This window comes from Chenopodium quinoa, unplaced genomic scaffold (assembly GCF_001683475.1).
Source record: "Chenopodium quinoa cultivar QQ74 unplaced genomic scaffold, ASM168347v1, whole genome shotgun sequence".
Lineage (NCBI taxonomy): Eukaryota > Viridiplantae > Streptophyta > Magnoliopsida > Caryophyllales > Amaranthaceae > Chenopodium > Chenopodium quinoa.
In genome coordinates, this window is record NW_018742204.1 from 20,904,426 (window position 1) to 20,928,676 (window position 24,251).

The 24,251-nt window shown below is 32.6% G+C and overlaps 2 protein-coding genes across 2 annotated transcripts; one reads left to right on the forward strand and one right to left on the reverse strand.

The window, feature by feature from the left end:
- Positions 1-106: 106 nt before the first annotated feature.
- LOC110685584 (vicilin-like seed storage protein At2g18540) lies at positions 107-4,395 on the reverse strand. Its single transcript, XM_021862158.1, has 6 exons — positions 3,942-4,395; positions 2,821-2,999; positions 2,642-2,722; positions 2,260-2,562; positions 544-1,714; positions 107-438 (listed from the first exon to the last, which is right to left on the reverse strand). Exons 1-6 carry the CDS (start codon positions 4,288-4,290, stop codon positions 107-109), a joined length of 2,415 nt encoding a protein of 804 aa, XP_021717850.1. The 5' UTR covers positions 4,291-4,395.
- A 16,195-nt stretch (positions 4,396-20,590) lies between these two features.
- On the forward strand, positions 20,591-23,233 carry LOC110722801 (scarecrow-like protein 15). The gene is made up of 2 exons (XM_021902101.1): positions 20,591-22,574; positions 22,897-23,233. Exon 1 carries the CDS (start codon positions 20,728-20,730, stop codon positions 22,558-22,560), a length of 1,833 nt encoding a protein of 610 aa, XP_021757793.1. The 5' UTR covers positions 20,591-20,727; the 3' UTR covers positions 22,561-22,574; positions 22,897-23,233.
- Positions 23,234-24,251: the final 1,018 nt, after the last annotated feature.

Consider the following 24,251-nt stretch of genomic DNA (forward strand, 5'->3'; position numbering starts at 1 on the left):
AACTATTACAAACATTTTTATTGCCATGGTGACAGGAGCTATATGTGGCATTATGGTATTTAGGCAGGATTTCCAACGATGATGCCAACTTATCTGGGTATTGAATCTACCAGCGAACATCTGAAACCTTTGTTGTACGCTTCAGAATTCTTCTTCCTTCTCCTCCGCTTCCATCACTTCCTTCTCTCTCTCTCTTTTTCCTTGCTTCTTTCTCTGCTTGCCTTTCCCATTCCCTTCTTTCTTCCTCCTCTCTTCTTGCTATTTCTTGCTCAGTCTCTTGTTCTTCCTCTCCTCCTTCCTCCTCTCGTCTCCTCTGTTCTTCTTCCTCTCGTTTTCTCTGTTTTTCCTCCTCTCTTTGCCTCTCCTTTTCCTCTTTCTTTCTCTGTTTTTCCTCTTCTCGCTGCCTCTTTTTTTCCTCTTCCCTTCTCTGTTCTTCCTCTTCTCTTTGCCTTCTTTTCTCTTCCTCATGCTCTCTTTCCTTCTCCTTTTCTCGTTTCCTTTCTTCTTCCTCTTCTTCATGTCTTCTCTGTTCTTCTTCTTCACGCTTTCTCTGCTCTTCCTCTTTTTCCTGCCTTCTTTGTTCTTCCTCTTCTCTTTGCTTCTCTTCTTCCTCCTCTTGCCTTCTTTGCTCTTCCTCTTGTTCACGTCTTTTTTTATCTTCTTCTTTTTCACGCTTTCGCTGTTCTTCCTCCTCCTTTCTCTTCCTTTTCTCTTCCTCTTCTTCTTGCCTTCTTTGCTCTTCCTCTTCCTGCCTTTCCCGTTCCTCTTCCTCCCTTCTTCTTTCCTCCTCCTCCTTTCTCTTCCTTTTCTCTTCCTCTTCTTCTTGCTTTCTCTGCTCTTCCTCCTCCTGCCTCTTTTGTTCCTCTTCCTCTCTCTTCCTTTTTTCTTCCTCTTCTTCATGCCTTTTCTGCTCCTCCTCCTCCTGTCTCTTTTGTTCCTCTTCCTCCTTTTTTCTTTTTTCCTCCTCCTCTTTCTCCCTTTTTTCTTCCTCTTCTTCTTTCCTTCTCTGCTCTTCCTCCTCCTGCCTCTTTTGCTCCTCTTCTTCCCTTTCCCTTTTTTCTTCCTCTTCTTCTTGTCTTCTCTGCTCTTCCTCTTCCTCTCTTTTCCTTCTTTCTTCCTCTTCTTCTTGCCTTTTTTGCTCTTCTTCCTGCCTCTTCCGTTCCTCTTCCTCTCTCTTTCGTCTTTTCTCCTCTTTTTCTCGTCTTTTCCGTTCTTTCTCTTCTTCCTTTTTCCTTTCTTTCTCTTCCTCTCTTCTTGTCCTTTCTTCCTCTTCTTGCCTTTCCTTTTCAATCTCATCTTCCATCTTCATCTCCTGTTCTTCAGCACAAGAAGTGCAGTCCAATATGATTGCTTCCTCTTGAGCTGCTAGCAGCTGGTCAATTGTTGTGTTTGATACATTAAAGGATGCACCTATAATGGTTTTGCTTAGTGTCTGCAGCACTGAAGCCTTTCCTGCTAGGAACTGAGGATGGTTCTTCTTTGTTGTGCTGCTGAACCCCATAAAAACAAGTGAGCCATTGTTGAACGATGATTGTGCCATAGGATGAAACCTTGGGACAGTGAATACATCACCTTCCTCAATTTTGAACCTTGAGTTTTTGCATTCTTTGTTTGTCAGTGCACTTGGACATACCACACGAACCATTCCCTCCCCTTCCAACACTACTGATACCTCTGTTGCCATCGGATTCCAGTGAGGCCCCATTGTTGAACCCTGGATTTTGCAATCAGCAATGCTGTTAGATACAGAACACTAACTTTTTTATGTGGTCTAACATAAGTGGTTTTGATATTTAACTCCGAACCAACTACACAAAACCTACGCATAATTTTTTAGAAACTTAAGAAAAAGAAGCACCCTGTTTTGTAATCAAGACCATCCTATCATTACAATTTTGCTTATTCAGTCTTTACCAACTACTAGGTATCATTTGAGGGGTGATTATCAGATTAGTCCATTTTCAAAGAAGATATACAGTAATACTGGATACCAGTAAATTGATATCGGTGTGGGTGTATTGTTTGAATATTAGTCGAATTTTGGGGCCTTTAATTTATTTCTTTGGTTGGTAGTTTTAAGAATAACACCTTCGCTTTAAAGGGTGGTTTTAGGTTCATTTCCCAAAGTTTATTGGCTAAGATACCACAAGTAGAAAAATACTCAACATATACGAGTAATACGAAATGTGGAATGGTATCTATCCTGCTGAGTTTGTTATTTTCAATAGATCGAGAACAAGGAGTATGTTTGAGGCTCACCTTGGTAAGGTTTACCATGTAGACACCGATATGGGAACCTTGTAATGCGTGCAAATTGTGATCGGTGACTGCTGTACTCCACCCGCTGCAGCTTTTAAAATCCGGGTCTTCCTTGAAGAAATTGAATGTCTTACTGTGCTTCTTCTTGTTTTCACTGATTTGATTGCTGTAACTCCGGACTCCTAAGAAAACATTGATAAACAGAAGCTCCTGGTGCCAGAAATTCTTCTTTTTGGTCTCTGCGTGTACTATTGCTGGTGTATCTGTTGCACTTGTTAATTCTTCTACTACTTCCTCAGGTACCTACAGTATGATAATTTGTTATATACTCCGTAGTAAAGTTGTACAAATATTACTAGTGAGATGAGAAAGAATTGGGTACCTGGAAAGCCGCTTGAAGGATGCTCTTATCAAAGCCTCGAACGAGGTCATTGATGCTGGAGTACGGCCCAATTAATGGCCCCTAAAAGAGGAAATTTGATCACAACATCTTAGTTCTATGGGACGAAAATGTGGCCAATTGAGTAAGCTTTAAAATTCTCTCAGCCCTATGTCATGTACCTGTACTTTATCTTCTTTCGGATTGGCAAAAACAGCAACGATTCTGAGCCTCGTCTCTTCAGCCTCTAAATTGCTATGAAGGTAGAAGAGACTGCCAGACTTGAGTCTGTAAACGTCCCCTCGCTGCAAGTCAACTTTCTTTAGTTCATCACTATCAGTCCAGCTTATCTTCCCACTTCCTGCAAAAAAGAATGCAAACTCACCAGATTTTTAACTAAATATTGGTGGGTACATAATGTAAGAGATTTGCTTACTGAGCGAGCTTTCAAGGTAAATAAGCTTAACCTAATAACGGTAAGCATAGTTTATGGAGTTAGCGAGCTTAGTTTGTTGCTCTTGATTTACCTAAAATAGCCTTCCTTGTCTAGAACTAACTCGATCGTATAAGAACCCAGGTCAAGCTCAAAACTAGATGTGGCTCGATTGTGCATCTATCTTTGACCGAATCATTAATCTATAACTGTCCATGAATTGTCTAGTTTAGTTAATCCTCTTAGTTAGGGATTTCCTCCTAAAAGACTGTCTAGTAAGTGCCTAAAGGATGTTGAAATTCGTCGCTAATTACTTGTTGCAAAATTAATAATACTTGCCGATACTTTCCCAAGGGCTAAAACTCTATTCTTGGTCATGTTATGCATTCACATCGTTACTCATGTGTGGTCTTCCTATAGCAATGTATAACTACAAGTATCTTGGACATAGGATTCTAGGAAGACAAACATTAAACACTCATTTCATCTATATTACTCACAAGCACATCGAAATTGCATTCTTGAACAACACATGGTAGTTATATACACTAAGGGCTCGTTCTCTTCGGCTTAGTTTCAGTTCAACACCAATAAGTTCAGTTTAATTCTTAATCTCATTCTCTCATAAAATATAATATTCAGTCAGTTCATTTTTGTTCAGTTCAGCTCCAATAAGTTCGATTCGGTTCGGTTCATCTCAGCTTTGTCAATCTAAACAGGGTTTACAATAAATCAACTAAAAAGACAAAGGTAGTATTATGTTTAGGCACTCAAAAGTAGATGAATAGTATACGTGACTATTAATTCTAATCATACAAACAAACATAGCGTTTCGTATAAGCATTAGAATTAGAAGAGTTCGTCACGTACCTGTTTTGACATAGAAGACCATGTCAGCATGTAGAAGAACAGGAAGAAAAAGCGCATTAGGCTCCAAAGTAATGAACTGAATATGGTAGCTATGCCTCCCTGTGCCCGAACCATCATCGACGTCGACCGCCGATATCTCACCGAACTCCGTCGCAACAACCGGTATCCTTTCTTCCTTCTTCACTAGCCTCCCAATTGTACCAGTACTCCCACTACTCACACCACTATCTTCATGAAAATTCAATCCTCCATTAACAACACCACAGTTACTTAACAGTAGCAGTATACTACTGATAAATATGAGAAAAACACACCAAAATTGGTTCATATTTCCTGATTTATTCATCATTTAATTTGATGTTATACTAATGGAGTAATAAACACTAAAAGTGTTACATAAAAAATGTGTTGGATATTTGTTGGGAATTTAAAGAGTGAAGAGAGAGAAAGAGAAGTGCATGCAGATAACACACGTAGGTGTTGGTGTGGCAAGTGGCAAAGAAAGACTCCAATGAGATGAGAGCTTTTTTGGTCGTATATTACTACTCTGCCTAATAATGTATTTTTAGGGTGAAATTTCGAAGAAATTACGTACACATTGCTTTGTATTTATCTAAATTCAAATATTTGGGAATCTTATATTGAGAGTGCCCTGGTATATACAGAGTGATTGGAACAGACAAGCAAAATTATATCATGTAGGGCTGTTGGACCGGATTGAAGATCGAAAATTGGATTAATCTTACTTGGATCAAACCGGTTTGATAAAACCGACTCCATGGACCGAACTGTAAGAAACTAAGAAATATGATTGTTTGATGTTTATTTTAACGTCTTATATAAAATACTGTAGCTTATAGAGGTTTGTATTCAATTTTAAACAAAAGAAACTGGTATGTTCAAAGATCGGTTTAGGGGGTTTTGGACCGGATTGAAGATTAGAAATTTAAATTTCTCACGCGAGCTTTCTAGAAAGACAAATGCTGATTTGCAAATATGATACTCTGTATGTTTTTTTTTGGTGTTTAGAGAGCCGTAAGGATGGGGTGAGATTCGATCCTAGGTTTCCTGGAATCAGGACGGAAGCTCTAACCATTTGAACTATCCCTCATTCTTTGATACTCTGTAGTCTGTATGTTAGTTGTTCTAAAGATAATGTTGTGTCGAAGCATAAAAGTTTGGAATTTATGTTACACGAAGTAGGAATTTTCCTCTTTCCTTTTCTTGTTTATGGAATTTTCTTCTTTGATTTGATGGGGTTAAATGTGTACTTGTATATTGTTTTTTTAGCCTAAATGATTTGGGCTGAGTTTGATTTATTAAATGTTGGGCTTTTGATGATCCAAACATTGCAGAGGATATTATGAACAGCCCATACAATCTTTCCAACCTACTGCTCGCTATTTGCTCCCTCATTAGAATATTCAATCACATGTCAAAATAGTCTAATTTTTTTTTAGGAAATTAAACTTCCTTTCTCTTTGGATGGTTCAGGTTATTTTAGTTACTATAAATCCATTTTTATTTGTCTCTTTATGGTGGAGAAGATAATCTTTGTTTGAGTAGTTTAAAAATTAAAAGCATGTTTGGTAAGAGTTTATTTTAGCTTGGAAACGGATTTATTGAACCATTACCGTTACCAAGTGTGTGGTTGGAAGGCTTTGGTACCATTACCTAAGGGTAATGTTTTCCACCCATTTCTCGCCTCCCTAAAACCTAAGGTAACAATTATTATTATTACTTTCCTCAAACAAAAATAAAGGGAGATAGGTTTAAGTGAATTTTTCCATAATTACACCAAACAAATGAAAAGATAAGAGTTACACCAAACAAATGGAAAGATAAGAGTTATGGGGGCATTTGGTATAAATTCCATAAACAGAAAGGAAATGATTTATATAAGTAAGGGAAAGAGTAATGATACAAGTTACCTTTGATATATGTTTGGTATATCACAAACTTTAAAAAAAAATCGGGTGTACAATAATTATTGTACATCCATTATAAAGATAACCTAAAGTGATTAAAAGTTACCCCTAAAATGAATAAAAGTTACCCCAATATGCGTTAAAGTAACCCAATTCAAATAAAAATTATCTACGCTTTATTAGTAACGAATCACATTTTAAATGACTAAAAATCAATTATTAGTGATTGAATGTAATTAAATTACCTCTATAAAACTTTTCTTGTTGTTGATTTATATAAAAATTGTATTATGTTTAAAGTTATCCAAAAAAAGACAAAAAGTTACCCTAAAATTGGCTAAAAGTTACCCTTATACTGTTCGATGTACACTAATATTAGTGTAAACCGGATGTATACAAAAGTTTTTATTGGTATATTTATGGAATGGAAACAAATTAAGGAGTTTATGATTGAGGAGGGAAACAACATTTTGTTTCCACTAGTTGAATAAGGGTAATAATTTGGGGGATTTTGTTAACTTTTGGAAACGGTATTTGTTACTTGTAGCTCATACCAAACTAATTGAAACGGAAATACTTATTTGTTTACGCTTCCTACATTATAAATTTTCATGCCAAACACCCCTAAATGATTCATTTCCTCCCTCATATTTATTTCCTTTCCATTCCATTTCCATTGCTCATACCAAACGCCCCCTAAGTATAGTCTAACACAGATTTGTTGCTTGAGGATTAATGCAAGATTAAAACACACACACATAAAATATTAGAAACGACCTTGATCATATCTCAATGTTATCATTTCTTCATCAATTATACCTCTTGTAAATCAACTTTGCAATGTTGCATACATCAATATAACTAATTACCCATTTTGTTTTGAATTCTCTAAATCAACAATTAAGTTGAAGAACATCTCCTTCCCTATTGAAATGATTGGCTTTTCTTATTACCACCAAAGCCTAAAGTGTGCATGAAGCTGATCATTGGCGAGTGGCCACTTCTTTTGGTAGAGTCACTTGGTTTGGCTATACACTTTTACTAGTAGCGCATTCACAAAGATTGGACCATAAAATTGGTAATGGTTGGGACCATAAATCGGGAAACTTTTGGTCCTGACCAACGAATTTTCTAGTCAATTTATGTGATGCATATTTATATATGGAATGAGATAGATTGAGGGCTTTTTTTGGACTTCTCTAAGGAATTTTTGATCCATCATTTCTTTTGGTGCACATATTTTTTTTATTCCTTATCGTTGTGAGTTTTTAGTTTTATCGAAAACTTTAAAATACGGTTTTGAATCTAAAAAAAGTTGTTTCCTTTGTTTTTAAAAGTATTTCAATAGTATATTTTTTTATGGTCCATCAATTGAATATGTATTATGGAAATTATGCTAAAAACTTTTATTGTTATATGATAAATCTCAAAAACACCCCAGTGTTTAAGTAATCTCGAACTTTCAACATGATGTCAAATAACCCTTATTTCAAATGAGAGTTTAACTATATATAAAAGTAGATTTAATCCTAAATCAAATCTATATAATAAGTGAAGTAATCCACTAATTTTATATGTTAGTTGCACTTCCTCTATTTCTTCATCGTGGTACAATTCAAGTAATCCCAACTCAAATATGATCTATTTCCTAACAATATTGCATTAGTTAATAGATAAGATCAAGAAATCGAGATTCGAAAGTTTATAATGAGGTATAAACTTGGTGATTTTATCATCTAACTCAAGGCACTATCAATATCAATCAAGGAAAGACTTCTAATCAAATAAGTTTATTGAATCCAAATTTTATGTCTCACTATTATGGTTACGTAAATGTTCCACATTTGTGGCAATCCTTTTATTGATTCATATCTACTATTACTCAAGGTCTCATCACTCAATTATTCAAAAATTACAAAATTTCAACTAATAAATAAATTTAAATTTAGCGTCACAAAAAATCTTACATAAAAAAATTGGACAGATAATTTTATTCCAATTTCAATCATATAGAAGTGATGAGACAAAAGCCACGTGTGTATATAAAGGAATCATCATCATCACTATAAAGATTAGGGGAAAAAAAAACTTTGTCCATAAAAAATTACAAGGAGTAGATCTTACATGAATCAACAAGGTGGAGGGTTCTTGTTAAAGGGGAAGAAAAAAAAGAAAAAAAGTTGGAATTAGATGGTATTTTTTCAAAGCATAACAAAAAAAATTATACACTAAATGAATGGATCCCCACATTGGAAAAGGACAATACATAAACATGATAACTTGTAAAACATTTTATAATATGAAATATTGTATAATGAAACTTCTTTAAAATGGTATGGTATCAAAATAATACATCAATTTACTATATTATAAATTATTGTTAGTATTATTATATAGTTTATTATTTTATCATATGTCAATAAAAATGATTTCCAACCATTAAATCCTTACCCACCTTTTTTTTTTCTTTTTTCCTTCGAAAGTGGAGAGTGAAAGGGAGACCCATCATACCATGGCTTTTTATATGAATGATTAAAATCAGAATCTTAAACATGTACACTATAATGGTTTATTTTTTAACTTTTGGTGTTCTTTGTTTGCTTCAACTTTTGTATTCTACAAGACTCATCTATCGTTTCTCCCGTGTTGTTCCTAGCTACCTTAACATCTAAGTATTTGACGTAAGCTTGTTATTCTCTTCCAATTATTCTTTCTACCTCTAATCCATTTTTTTTTTTGGAATAATCTTATGTTAATCTAAACTTTTCTAGTGACATTTGACGATCAATGGTTCTTTTAACAATGCGTTTGAACTTTGAACTAATTACCACTTAGGTTGAGTGGCATGGGCTCGATCCTCACCCCCCCTCTTGTGATATGAGAGGGCCTCCGTATCTTACCGTACAAGATTTTTTTTTTAAAAAAAAACTACTTAGTTTAACTCGTTAAAATTTAGCTTAAGAGTGATATATAATATTTGAGATTAAATTTCTTTTACAACATTTAATTTGTCGTTATAACATGCATCTAAAAGGAAAAAAAAAAAGGACTAGAGAGATGAGAGAAAACAAGGTTTTGTATTGATATAATACTAATATAAATAAATAAATAAAAAGAAGTCTATTTATACCACCGGCAAATGAAAGGAAATGAATTGTTTTCATGTTTTCATAAACTATACTGTAATTAGTTAGTACTTCGTATCTTCTAGCATGATCAAAGTATAGAAAAGGAAAGACTCCATATACTTGTATTAGGTATGTAACAATTCACTTTATACTACATTGGCTTAGCTTAGGATCCTCTATGGTGTATCTAGAGCTAGAACCCTTCATGAAAGAGCTGAGGTAGGAAATATAAAATACAAGCATGTGTATATGTGGATTATCCTTACTTCCTTAACTCTTCTTTCATGCAAGCTATATATATTATATCTTCTATATATATTTACTTGCAACACTTCTAATTTCACGCTTGATAATGCATCATTTCATTAACAAATATATTTAATTACCAATAAGTAAAAATTATAAAATTGTATACTCCCTCGATCTGTTCCTAAGTAAGTGACACAGTTGACTTTTTTTTACTATTCATTTACTTCGACCATTGTTTTTCTAGTAAAGAATAAAATACATATCTTATCATGAAATATTTTGTTAAATAATTATTAATACTACGTATAAACTTTTATATTATCAATTTACTTATATTTTTTGTAAAAAAATAAATATGTAATCATATAAATCTAAGGTCAAATCGGTGCATTAACATGTGTGTCAAGTTTGACTTTGTCAATTATTTAGGTACATAGGGAATACTCCGTATTATCAAAGCATAAATTAAGACAAACTTAATAAGATCCCACATGAATAAGATTTTTTAAATAAAAGTTTCTCTAATCATTAAATTAAAGCCAATCAAAATAAAGTTTGTGAATAGTATAAAATCAATAAAGTATTGCAAGTAAAAATAAACGGAGAAAATACAAAATACTACTCCGTATGTGTCTACAAGTGTATAACTCTAAAGTACTCTGTTGTTAACTTTTTTTTTGGTTGGTAAAGAGAAGGACTCTATCAGGCCGGAATCTATCATTGGTACTTTTGACCCGAGTTAGTGGGCTAGCTAGGCACTTTGAAAGTAGAGGGTGGGGAGGAGGTAAGAGACTCCCCGCCCCAAAGTGTCTCTAATGGAGTCTGATCCCACAATCTTAAAGTTATGAGATGCAAACCTTATCACTAGACCAAGCTATGCTTTATCTCCGTTGTTAGTTAGTTATGCAACCCTTTCATAAGCATCATAACTATTAGAGTGTAAGTATAGGTATTATTTGAGAATTGGTTGAAAAAAAAAAAGTAATAACTGGATGTCCCAGATAATGTGCTCCATTCTTTATATGGTAATTTTTCTTTATTTTTTATTTTTAAAGTTGTGTCCAATACTTATCCATAAAAGTAAATAAATAAATAAAAATCTATTTTTTCACTATTTTGAAAAAATCGTATGATCATTTGCTTATACTAGTAGAAAAAGTAAATTGGGACATAAGAAGAATCTTGTAAACTTGTGAACGATGAAATCAAATTGTAACTCTATCATTAGCACACACCAAAGTTGCAAATATCCTAGTCGTCCTTTAATTTTGTCAAACCCATCTTATCCTTTTCACTGCTTACTAATTAGCAAATATTGTTTGCTAATTGCAAATGCACTTTTTTCCCACTTAAAAGTTTTTGTTTCTCCCTTTGTCTCTTTTACCCGCCTGGGAAAAAAGGGTTAGAAAAGAGCAATTCATTTAGACAATAAATTCAAAGAATCTTAAAAATGACCTTTCACTTATTTTCTGGCTCTTTGTTGTTTCTAGGACTTTCTACTATCTTACATTAGAGGGCCGCTCAAAATAATTTTAAGTATATAAAGAGTTACGAAAGACAATGATATTTTTTTGTTTATGAAGTTTCGTGTAAGATAGCTATTAGGAGTAATTTCTTTGTAATTTGTAATATTTATATTGGGTATATATAATTTCTAGCTCTATATGTATACACGGAGTACATGTTAATAAACCATGTATACTACAGAGTACCAATTATTTGGTACGGAGTAATATTTTCTAGAATATACTTACTATGCTAATCAAGATTAATAAAGGGTTAATTGGAAAGAAAAATCCAAATTCATTTTGGATGAGGATCAAATCTCCTTTTGTTTCTTTCATTTATTTTAGTTATAATAAGCCACATGAATGAAGATTATATGGTTTTCATTTTTAATTAAAATAAATAAATGCACCTTAAAATCTAACCTAACCATTTAATAGCACATTTGATTCTTCTTGTTTTTCTATTTAGTCGCCTGGACCAAAACAAAAAAGGCTAATTTTACACTTTCCTTGAAGATGGAACGTTATTAGCCGCATCTTCCATCCTCCTATCGACAAAAAGATGAGCATTTAAAAGTTGATTACACAACTCATGCATGCGCTTTACTAAAATGGAGTATTAACAAGTTAAATATACCAAAAGAAGTTTGGGTCCCATCCATTTTATAAGAAGTGTTCACACGATTCATATCCTTTTCTATATTCGATTTTCAATGATAAGCGTCTACTATACACCTGATTGTACCGTATATATACTCAATATATTCACAATTGTTTTTTACCTTTGTTCAATTATTTGAATAATAATGAGCAATAAAATAGTCTTAGCTTGACAGTCTTTAGATGTTTGCAAGCACTAATGATGAAAAGAACTCGACGATTCAAAGTAGCATAATTTAATTAAGATATATGTAACATAACATAACATTGATTCTAGAAAACATGAGCTTCCAATAATCTTCCATCATACATAGAAGTCAAAATATTTAGCTTAGCATGACAATCAGTAATGCAAGGTGAGAGGTGACTAGCTAGATAGTCTCGCAGATCCATAGAAATATGAGAATTTAATCTTAAACAAGTGATTAGGAATAAGTAATACATAATCTTTCAAAAGAAAAAAAAAATATACGAAGTATATATTAGTGAAAGGATGTTTTGCTACGTATAAGTTATCTCCATTTCAGCCAACAAATTAAAGAATGTTTTGAGTTTAGGAATATTATATTATGAAGTACTAATTTTTTGTTCAATTGAATCTTGTATTATTAACATTATAATAACTAATTACCTATTTCAATCCATCTTTAGTTTGTCTCATAGGCTAATTTGATTACTGTACGTCCTCAAATCTATCTTTGGTCAATGATGGATATAGTCATTGGTCCTTATTGAGGAGTAAAGTCAAAATTATAGGTCAACCTCTCTCGGTTAGTAAAGCTGATTAAATTTTGAATAATAATTTTTTTCAACATATATTGTAGAGCAGGTAAAAGCTTACAAAATACGACAACACAACATAAACCTCACTCAAGTGACTACTAATGTTCGTTGTCAGTACCTTATCATAATGGTTGTCGTAACTTTAAAAATTTGAATCTTCATTTTCTTTTAAAAAAGTGCAAGTAGAGTACTCTGTATGATTTTATCATTCTGCATATATTACAAAATGAATACCCAGCTAGATTCGTTGTTTTCATAAAAAAAATAAAAAATAAATATATAAATAAAATAAATAAATAAAGCTTCATTGTTGCCCTCTTATTCCACACACTTATCCAATTAAATTACATTTTTGTCACTTATAACAAACCCACTTTTTCACTAATTTTTGTGCAAGATTAAATGTCAAGAACATTAAGGAAGTAACGGATTTGTATTATATAAAACAAATGTCTCAACATAAAGAGTAAACGAGTAAAAAGAATACTAGTGCGGTTAAAAAATTGGAAAGAAATGATCAAGTTCGTTAAAATTGGAATACAAAGTGTAAGCTTTATTTGGTTAAAGGGTTACAAATCAAGAAAGGAGAAACAGAGAGATATTGGATGGATGCATGATGATACGTAAAAAAAAAAACAGAGATTAAAAAGGCATGGTATGATTGGTTAATGGATGATACACGATCTTTCTGTTAGGCTTATCGAACATATTCTCTTCTCTCTTTCTTTGCCGCCTATTGCTCTGTTATTATTATTATTATTATTTTATTATTATTATCATTACATAAATCGTCGTATCTATTTTACCACACCTGTTTGATGGAAGTTACTTATTTAGAGGTTATTCAATCGTTTAAGGGTTACTTGGTATAAGGTTACTCAGTCAAGGGTTACTTAACTGGTCAAGGATTACTAGATCAACCATACGGTGTAGCTAGCCATACGAAAAACGCGTTAATCGACTGATTAATTTCAGAATAAGTAACCATTGATTGACCGAGTAACCCTTATAAGTAAGTCATGCTACACGATGTGGACAGCCGCAAAAAATTATTATTATTATTATTATTATTATTATTAATTTTTTTAAAGTAAGGAGAAAGACTCTAGCAGAATTACAAGACCTTTACTCTAACAATTTTTTTCCAATATTTACAGGACAAATACATTAAAAACGAGGGGGGAAGAGTAAAAGATCCCAACCTTCAAATTATCTCTAATGAAAATTGAACCCTTTTTAGGTGCAATCTTTTCCCAAGACTAAGCTTAGCTTGATAACCATGCATTGATGCATGTAATTACATGACATACATTGATCCATACATGCATGTATGCATGTACATGCATGTTACACATAAAGCTTCCAAGTGGGTCCCTAGAAGTATAAATTAGCCAATCACAATATTTTTCCATGTCAAGGAGTGGGACCCCCAACATCTTTGTGTTTTACTCTATGTCTTTAACTAATGGAGCAATAGTACCACTACTACCACATGTATACGTACTTTTATTTAAAATACCACTTGTACCTCTTGTTTAGAGAAAATATTAATAATAAGAAAAAGGTGGATAATACATTGATTATTAAGTGGATGAATTGGAAGTCTTTCAAAAATTAGTTGCTAAAATTTGGGCTTATGAAGGTATGAGATACGACTAGCATTGTTTTTATATACAGAGTACTAAGATATCAAGTTATCCTAATTCAAAAGATATAGAGAAAGCATTATGGTAATATGAGCCTAAAATCAATGAATTTAATATGAACGAAATTATTATAAAAAAAGACTAAAACCAAGTTGAAAAATGATTAATGTAACTTTGCCTAAATGAAATAATTTGTTGTACTGTAATTGGGTGTATTTTTGTTTAATATCTAAAAAGATGAAATAGATTGAATCCTTTTCCTTTTACTTAATTGATTTCATCAATCATTTATTAATTAATATATCTAAGAAAGAGGATTCCCTGGTTTAGGATTAGTAAATACCGTACTATAACATGGGGATCCTCTAAAGAATATTATTATCGATGAGAAAGAATGTTCTCATTTTCAAAGATGGAACATTGCAAATCTTGCACAGATATTCGACTTACTGGTCAGGTTAAGATGTATTAAGTTGATAGTGATAGTTCAAATCTACAAATTTGTGGAATTTAAGTTAATTGAAGAAATGCATGGTGGAAAATTAGCTATTTGTTAAACTAGGACAATTTATCAACGTCAAGGTAGTCAAATAAGTCAATTATACCATATAAATGAAACATAATATGATCAAAGTAGTATTTTATTTAACATACTACGGAGTAGAACTTATCTGAGCTTACACAACTCGTTTGTTAAAATTGACCTGAATATAATCATATGGAATAGTGACAGTAATTAAGATAAATAGAATTGATTGGACCTAACCTGAATGGTAATGCAAGTCTATTTTTTTCATACTCCGTGTTATATTACAATCCAATAAAAATTCAGTTTAAATATTTTGTATTCAAACCAAAATTCCTTATTTCAAATAAGAAAAAAGGGGGAAAAAAATATAATGTAACCAGTATAGAACTTCTTTTCTTTTTTTAAGTGAAAAAATTATTTTCACTTTAAAATGATGTAATAATATTCCAGCTGAAAGTTTTTTAAATCAAATTATCTATTTTCTGCTAGTATTGATGTCACAAAATGTTATGATATGATGCTATCAAGATAATGTTTAATATCTTGGTGCTAATACAATTTGTGTCTATTGTTTTTGCCTTATATTTAAAAAGATTTTTTTTAAAAAATTGTTTTATTTTCTCATACAATACTATGTTCTCGTAGTTTATTCCATTTAAATACAATAATAAATATTGTATAGTTCCCTAAAAAATATATTGTACAGTAAAGTCAGTAAAATTAGTTTTAGTACGATAAAAATTACTCTGTAGTAACTTTAAAAAACATGCATAATAGGTTATCAGTTAAATAAGTTATTTAATCTGTAAAAATAATTTTAGTTCAATAAAAAATAATTCCAATTTAACAATAATAAGGTGAAGATAATAGGGTCTTACCCTAAAATAATAAAAATTTTAAAAGTTACATGGCTATAAAATCAAAGTTACCATATTTTTCCAGATAGATAAATTGAATTTACTCTCTTTACAAGAATTGATCTTGTAAAAATCAACCATATTGCAGAAGTGTAATCATGTAATCATACTAGTACTCTATATACTTCGTAAAATTTATTTCTAATCAGTTACTTTGATATTTGTAATAAAAAGTTTAATTGATTTTACTCCAAATCTAGTTAAAAGTTACTCAAAAGTGATTATAAATTACTCTATAATTGATCGATATGTCAACAAATGTTCATAAAAGACAAATATACCTTCATCTACTTATAAAATTTATATTAATTTTTAATAAAGTACCTTTTACTTATAGACAAATAAATAGGGGTAAATGGAGTAATTATCAATAAAATATGGATTACTCCGTATTAAAGTTTATTTGTTTGTTTGTTTTGTTTTTTTATTTTTTATTTTTTATTTATTTATTTTTATTCCATCCGGTTTACTGTTTGGGAGAATTCGGATTCGGAGCTCAATTTTAGAAAATTTGATTCCAGTCAATTTCCAATTGTAATTGTGAGGGATCGAAAACACAATTCTTTTTACCAAGTTCAAATCTCAATCACCATTAAACCAACACCCAATTGGTAAAGAAAAGAAATTATAAATATTTGCCAACCATGTTATTTGACTTATTTTGTCGTTGCACGATTGAAAAGACCTAGATTTTGCGTGTGATGTGAAATGACCTATGTCTGCCAAAGCCACAAATATTCCCCATCTTTAATTCCACTAGTGTCGTCTTTGAACTCATAAGAGACTAGGAGAATTAGAATTTTTTTTAGTTTGGTAGGTGTACGTTAATATTACAGGTGTAAAATTACACTCTCTTTTACATTTTCAAATACTCTTCATTTTTATCATGTCACTCCATTCAGTGTGAACTCCTGTTTGCAGAAAAGTTTGTAAGAAGTGAGTGGGTGTTGTAAAAGAAGATGAGTAAAATAAGAATGATGAAATAAAATTTGAATGCATAAGATAAAGAAAAATGCTACTCTCTCCGTCCCTTAATTAAATTCCTATATAGAGAGAAGTATGAATTTAATTAAGGGACGGAGGGAGTAATATATAATACAAGAGAGAGTGACCGGTTGGAATGAAATGCATACGTATTGTAGATCATACATGTGGCGTTAAGAGAGTTAAGGTTGTATAAGAAATTTGCTAAAATGGAACAAAATAAAAGAAAAGAAGTAAATCGGACACTATGAAACACTTCTAAATGAAAAGTAAGCCGTCGAACGTTTGAAATTGCTCTAGCACAAACAAAAATATTGGTTTACGCTTCCTCCATTTCTATTTATTAGTTGCACAATTTCTCTTAAACGATATCACAATAATCATGATAGATGTACTATTTTCTTATCAATCAAGTATTTTGATGGCCTAGCCTATATGCCCATATATACTTATTACATATATCCTATCATACTTGACTTAATTTTGTAATTTCTTTACTTTCAATGCCCTTCAAATGTCCCTAAGATCGAATAATGGTATGTATAATCAAATAGATTTGAATGAAGCGAAAATAAGGAAGCATGTGAATTACAAAGCATAAATAAACGTCTAATATAATGCCTAGTATATATTACTCATGAAAGAACATAAATTTGCATATATTAAAAATTAGGTTAGAAATCAAACCAAATTTAGTAAACAATTTACATGAATGCTTCTTAGTCATTACCAATTTACCATGTGAGTTTTTAATTATATATTCAGATTTTCTTACTTAAGAAACAAATAATAAATAATCATGTCAAACAAAAACCATAACATGTGAATATGTGATATGTTGTACTAGTGTAACCATGTCATGTCATGCTCGTGAATGACAGACAATTCCAGATCACAAGGGTTTGAAGTTTGGGTGTTTTAAGCATGTCTAATCATGGATAATCTAGCTTTAACAAAAGTCATGGTTTTTTTTAATTACTAAAACTTGATTTTGGGGGTCAAACTTTGCTGAAATTATAGGATCCATAATTAGTTTACTATTCAAAAACATATGATATAATGTTAGAAAAGTGCAATGAATCTGGATTATTAGTGTAACTTGTCAAAAGTTTGTTTGTGACTATGTGAGTTAGTGACCATGCAATTGCTTGTAAATTTCTTGATTTAGTTTCTAGAAGATTGTTGAATCATGCATTTGGTTGAAAACATGAATAATTGATTTATGCTTGTAAAGTAAGACCATGTTCTCGATCTTCATTTAATATTTATTTAATACAGAGTTTCATTTATTAAAGTTATTAATGATTTTATAGTGTAATTTCACATGTAGTACTAATTTGTATCAGGTACCAATGAAAGTTGGTTAAAACTAGTTATTGAGCAACAATTATGTAATTTAGCAAACTGAATTTACAAGTTGCATACCACTTCAACCATTTCTAAAGGTTCTTTACACTTTTCGATTTAGGGTTTGTTCTGATTTACTGATTTGAAATGAACTGAATTAAACTGAACTGAGCTAAACTGAACTGAACTGAAATATTTGACAATAGATTAATGATTTTTAACTATGGATTAATGGTATTTTGTTTATTTATTATTATATATATGTGTGTAATAAATATATATAAAAAATAAAAATACATAAATATATATAAAAAAAATTATGAAAAATAATAATAATATATTAAGTGGATTAAGAAATATATATATAAGTATTTAAAAAAATAAAAATAATATTGTATTTTAAATTTTTAAATTTATTATTATTATTATTATTATTATTGATAATAATAATAATAATAATATATAAGTGTATAAAATATTTATTATAATAATATATATAAGTAAGGCTAGAATACTTAAAAAAAAATAAGGCTAGAAAAATAATATTGTATTGACTGTACTTCAACGCCCCTCCCCCCAATTATGAAACCCTCTACCTAATTTTTAACGCCTTTGTGCTCTATGCTAAAAAGTATGAAATTTGGCTGTAATTATCATTAGCAATATCACTAGATATATAGATGAACTTAGATCGGTCCACCTAAACTAAATTGTCATTAAGAATATCATTAGTTAAATCATATAAAAAAAGAATTAGCAAAAGAAAAGAATTGAATTGAACTGATTTGAACTAAACTTATTAGAGCTGAACTAAACTAAACTGAACTGAACTGAAATTAAACCGAAGAGAACAAGTCCTTGGTCTGTTTTTGAATGTTTTTTACACATTTGCTTTATATTAATTGTTTGATCGATGAACACATTTTCACTCACTATATGTCTATACTTATTTAAACTTTTTCTTATACCAGCCATCTTTGTATTCCTCATTTTATTTTCTTATGCTCACTCTGTCATTCATCACATCAGTTAACATATAATTCTCTCCCAATTACGCTAATTTGTGTGCAAATAGCAACGTTAAAGAACTTCCGAGAACGCTGATAATTATATGTGATATTATTTGTATCATTTCAGGATGATAGTCAATTGTCAATTTTATTGTATGTCAAAATGGTCCAAATTGCAAAGAGAGACAATGAAACAAGCAAGAATATTTTCAATTAACAAAAGAGGGCCCTAGTTAATTAAAAAAAAAAGACATCTCTAAGAAGAAGAAGAAAATTCCCTACCCAAGATGGGTTGTCCCTCCTGCCCTAAGGGCTAGAAAGAGCATGATATGGGGCAAGTCCCATAGACAATCGAGTGGGTGATTGTCACCTTTGAGGCTATGAGAAGAGCCCTCCTCCAACCAACTATCATATTTTTTTTCTTTTTTCAAATGATTTGATGTGCTTAATTAGGCAATATTAACTTCAATGGTTACAATGTTTTTTTTTGATGCATAAGAGGGAAAAACCCGAAAACAAAAAAACAGAAAATTACACCACCATACGTGGCAAAGCCACACCCACCGTATCCTCCCAAATTAGGTCTTTTATTTCAATGGTTACAATGTAAAGCAATGTTTGCAAGTACAATGGAAACTCTAGTTACCATGAATATAAATCCGTCACAATGAAGCATACAAATTTAAATATATGGTACAATAAATGTACCACGTTAGTTAATGATACAAATCTCCCACAATGCTTAATAAAAATGGTTTATAATAAAAATGTAAGGGTTTTTTTAAAAAAAAAAAAAAAATTGTATGATGAGAAATGAAGTCAATATTGTAAAATTAAATATTGAGTTGAGAGACTTGAGACGTGAAGATTTTAATAACAAGACTTCATACAAACATGTTTTTTTTTCTTATATTAGTGAAATCTTACTAGTACATTATTAAAAAAAACAGAGAGAGTGATCATGAGATGCATAGGTACTTGTGTTATGTGTATTGAGTAGCTAATGATGATGAACTCAAAGCCAAATATAAGCAATAATTAACCAATAACGTAACCGTAACAGTTGATAATTGGCAACATGCATAAAGATGTAAAAGATCTTCCATAAACAAGAAAATATTAATAGAAAGAAAGACGAGCCAAAAAGTGTAATACTAGTCCAGTAGTCCTTGAAACATGATGAGAGAGAGAAAAAAGAGAGTGAAGAAGCAAATAGCTGCTACTTAGTGGAGGAAGAATCATGGAAAGCAAAGCTAAATAGAAAGCGCAATAGCTAAAAGCTTGGCTTTGAAGCCTCTAAAAATTTTAAGAGATAAAAAGACCTACTCTTTTTTCTTCTTTTATATTTATATTTTTTTAATTTTAGAGCTCTGACAAATGTCGAGTATGTGTATGTTATATCTATGGTCCTTGTTTCTATTAATACTTCCTCCGTTCCTTATTGTTTAACCTGTAATTTGTTTAACCTAGTTGAATTATTGTCCGATTTTATTCTTATTTACAACTTATAAGGATCATGATATTAATCTCACATATTGTATACTTGACTCGCTACTTTTATTTATTCTATTAGACTAAAAAGTAACAAAGTACTATCTCCGTTACAGATAATGTGCAACGATTTGACATAAAACAGAGAGGGAAAATGTCTAATCGTTACACATAATCTGTAACAGGGGTAGTAATAAAAAATGGTTCGGGGACAAATAATTAATGACAGAGGGAGTATTGTATAATGTATGTCAACGTGACTCTCATCTTTTTCCCATCCCCACCACCATACCATTTCCATGCATCCCCACATCAGCAAAAAAAAAAAAAAAAAAACACAGCACACACCATGCACGCAAAGATAGATGATAATAAAGTCATCAATTATAACACCCCCTTGTAAAAAGCCCTACCCCACCGTCCCACTTTCATACATATAAGCTCCTTTTCTCTCAAGTTACCCCTAAAAAAGCTAAGACTACTTACTTACACTTCTCACAAACCTCTACTCCAAGCAACTTACTTACTTGCAAGAGAAAAGAGACCAAAAAATAATTAGAGGTTAGTTTGAGGAGTGGTGGGTGTTTGTTTTTGCTCATTTTAGGAATGAAAGTGCCCGTTTCCACCCCTCAAGCTTGCAACACCGTCACCGGAAAACCCATCTCCGCCGACAACAACAACAACAACTTCAACACCACTTTCCATTCTCCTAGTAGCAACAACAATAGCAACAACAACAGCAACAACAACAACAATAACAACAACTTGTGTTACGAGCCTACCTCGGTCCTTGACCTCCAACGTAGTCCTAGTAGCCCCGCGGGTGCTACCAAGACCGTTACCAGTACTCCACCACCTCAACCTCCATCTTCAGATACGACGAAGAATAATAATAACAACGTTGATCTGGACAATTTAGAGGGTTGGGATTCAATCCTGTCTGAATTGGGGCTTAATGATGATTCAAACTCCAATAATCCAAAACTTTTGTTATCCCAAATTAGTCCTTGTGATTCATCTCATCTTACACAAGTTCTCCCTGATTTTCCATCCTCTCAAAATCATTTCTCCCAAAATCATCCCCCTTTAGACCTACCCTCAGATTATGCCAACTTCTGCGATTTCTCCTACAATCAAAACCTCAACCCGAATTTCGGCCCCTTCGATCATCAACAACAACAACAGCAACAACAACAACAACAACTTCATCATCATCATCAGACAACGGCAACTAACAACAACGTCAGCAACACGTCATTCGGACTCGATTTCCTAGACGATCTCATACGAGCAGCTCAAGCCTTCGAATCCAACGACTCACAACAAGTACACTTGATATTGGCACGGCTCAATCAACGACTCAGATCACCCCTTGGCAAACCCCTTCAAAGAGCTGCCTTCTACTTCAAGGAAGCTCTCCAACACCTCACCACCTCTAACACCAACAATAATTCCTCATCGCCTCGACCACCTCGGCTTTCCTCGTACGAGGTGGTCCAAACCATAAGAGCTCACAAAGCATTCTCGGGTATTTCGCCGGTGTCCCTTTTCTCCACCTTCGCCGCCAACCAGGCCATCCTCGAAGCCGTTGTCGATGGAACATCACCCTTCATCCATATAATCGATTTCGACATTGGTTTTGGAGGTCATTGGGCGTCGTTCATGCGAGAACTCGTAGACAAAGCAGCTGATCAAACCACAGAGATGAGTATTTCCATAATATTAAGGATCACGGCAATTGTTCCCGAAGAATTTGGTATTGAAAGCAAGCTTGTTAAGGAAAATCTCACGCAATTTGCACGTGATCTTAACCTTAATTTTCATATTGATTTTGTGTTGATACCAACTTTTGAGATATTGTCATTTAAGTCTATGAAGATTATGGAGGGTGAAAAGCTTGCTGTTCATCTTTCTCCTGCGGTGTTTAACCGCTTTTCGAATAATTCTCGAAGCGGGATATCCAAGTTTCTCGGCGATCTCCGTGGGATATCGCCGAGCTGTGTCGTGGTGGTTGATAAGGAGGTTGGAATTGACGCCGGTACCGCGTCGTTTGGACCGACTTTTCTAGCTGGGATTGAGTTTTACACCGGGATGATGGAGTCGATCGAGGTGGCCGCCGCCAGTGGGTTCGCCGGCGGCGGGTTTTCCGTCGGCGGGGATTGCCTCAGGAGGATTGAGACGTTCGTACTGCGGCCGAGGATTATTGCGGCGGTGGAAGCGGCGGCGAGGGTGGCGGCTGGGAGGCGGACATCGTGGCGGGAGGCGTTCGTGGCGGCGGGGATGAGAGCAGTTGGGTTTAGTCGGTTTGCTGATTTTCAAGCAGAGTGTTTGTTAAGGAGGGCTCAGGTTGCCGGGTTCCATGTGGCGAAACGTCATGGGGAGATGATGCTGTTCTGGCATGATCAGCCCCTCATTGCCACGTCATCTTGGCGTTGTTAAGCCGGTACCGCCACGTAAGCCATACTCCACTAATTTTATGGAGGGTATTTAACATTAATTAGTAATTTTGCACTCTATAATTATATAATTAGAGTGCATTAATATGTACTTTTGCCAATTGCTAAATGTCTAAATTTAGGGGGTGGAAAGTGTCAAAACTTTATAGTAAAAAAGAGTGCAAATGATATTGTCCATGGTGAATTACTGTAGGTAAAACTCTACGAATCATGATAAGAGGAGAGAGAAAATCATACCTTAATTACGTGCCAAGTCGGACATTATTACAAGTTTAATTAGTTTTAATGAAATATAATTTAGTTCTTATGTTTTTGTCAGGTAAATAATTTAGAGAGAGGGGGAAGGCGAGGGAATAACATGACGGTGCTAAGTTGTCACTGCCTTATAAAATTGGTGTGTTTTTAATCTGAGTACTAGAACATTCGAACTCGGAGGTAGATGTTAGTTGTTCCTTTTGTTAAGTTGGAGAGAGGCTTAGAATGGTTATTAGGCCTATCACTTACTACATATTAGGTCAACTAAAACACAATAGTTCTATAATACATGTAGTAGTAACACTATGTATTGGGGTTGGTTCAATTCCGTTGTTCAATTTCTGGAAACTTTTATGTTACTCGTGAATTTAGTGTATCATGACTATCTTTTATCAATTTTACTCATTATGTGTTTTGAGTTTTGAAAATTGTATCACAAAATCATTACTAATTGCAGGGATTCACCAACTTCATTAATCACAAACTTGATAATAATTGGATGATTAGTCAATTAATCGCATGTCTAGGTGATTATGACTCTTTTGCTAATGACGAATCGATATGGTTTAAGATGACCATGTAGTTGGAAATTTCTAATGAAATTTTGTTCAACAAACATGGAATGTTGTGAGAGTGTGTAGTATGGACTATGGAGGCATCATCATCATTGTACAAATTTATTGTGCTAATGGTGTGATATGATTTTTACGAGCGTAAATGGTTGCGTAAATGGTTTGGTTTTACATAATTACATCAAACATGTACTACAAAGTCATAGTCAAACAAACGACCCTTGCTTTTAGAGTTTTAGGAAATGATTCAGATGACACTCAGAATTAGAATACATGTGGTTGTAAATATTATATATTTTTATTTATTTATTTATTTATTTATTTATTTATTTATTTATTTTTTTAATGTTGGACTCCTTGGTAGAGTTGACTCATACATAGATAACATGTTTTTGATATCGATTGAATTTGAAACATCTTTGCTAGAAGAGAGACCGCCAATCGTTTGATATCAACTTCAAATAGTATAAATAGTGATTTAAATAAGTTGGAGAGCTATTATCTTGTGACAATGTATAAAAAATACGTAATAGGGAGTTAACTAATTTTTTCTAAGTTTACGATAGATTTTGAAGGCAAGTTTGCAGTACAACTCCTTCCAAAAAATTACAGTACATTGTTTATTTGGCGAATGTTCAAATTATCCCTTGTCATTTACAGCTTTTAAAAGCAAAAATAGGCGTCCAATTTTAAAGAGGAAACGTGAATTTTGGTTAGGACTTAGGATCCGCAAAAAAGCAAGGGTCTTTTAGCAATTGCTTGTATTTGATTATTGCAATTTACTAAACACGTTTATTATTGATTGGTGGCTATTTGCTTTTGATCATTTGATAAAACATACTCTGAA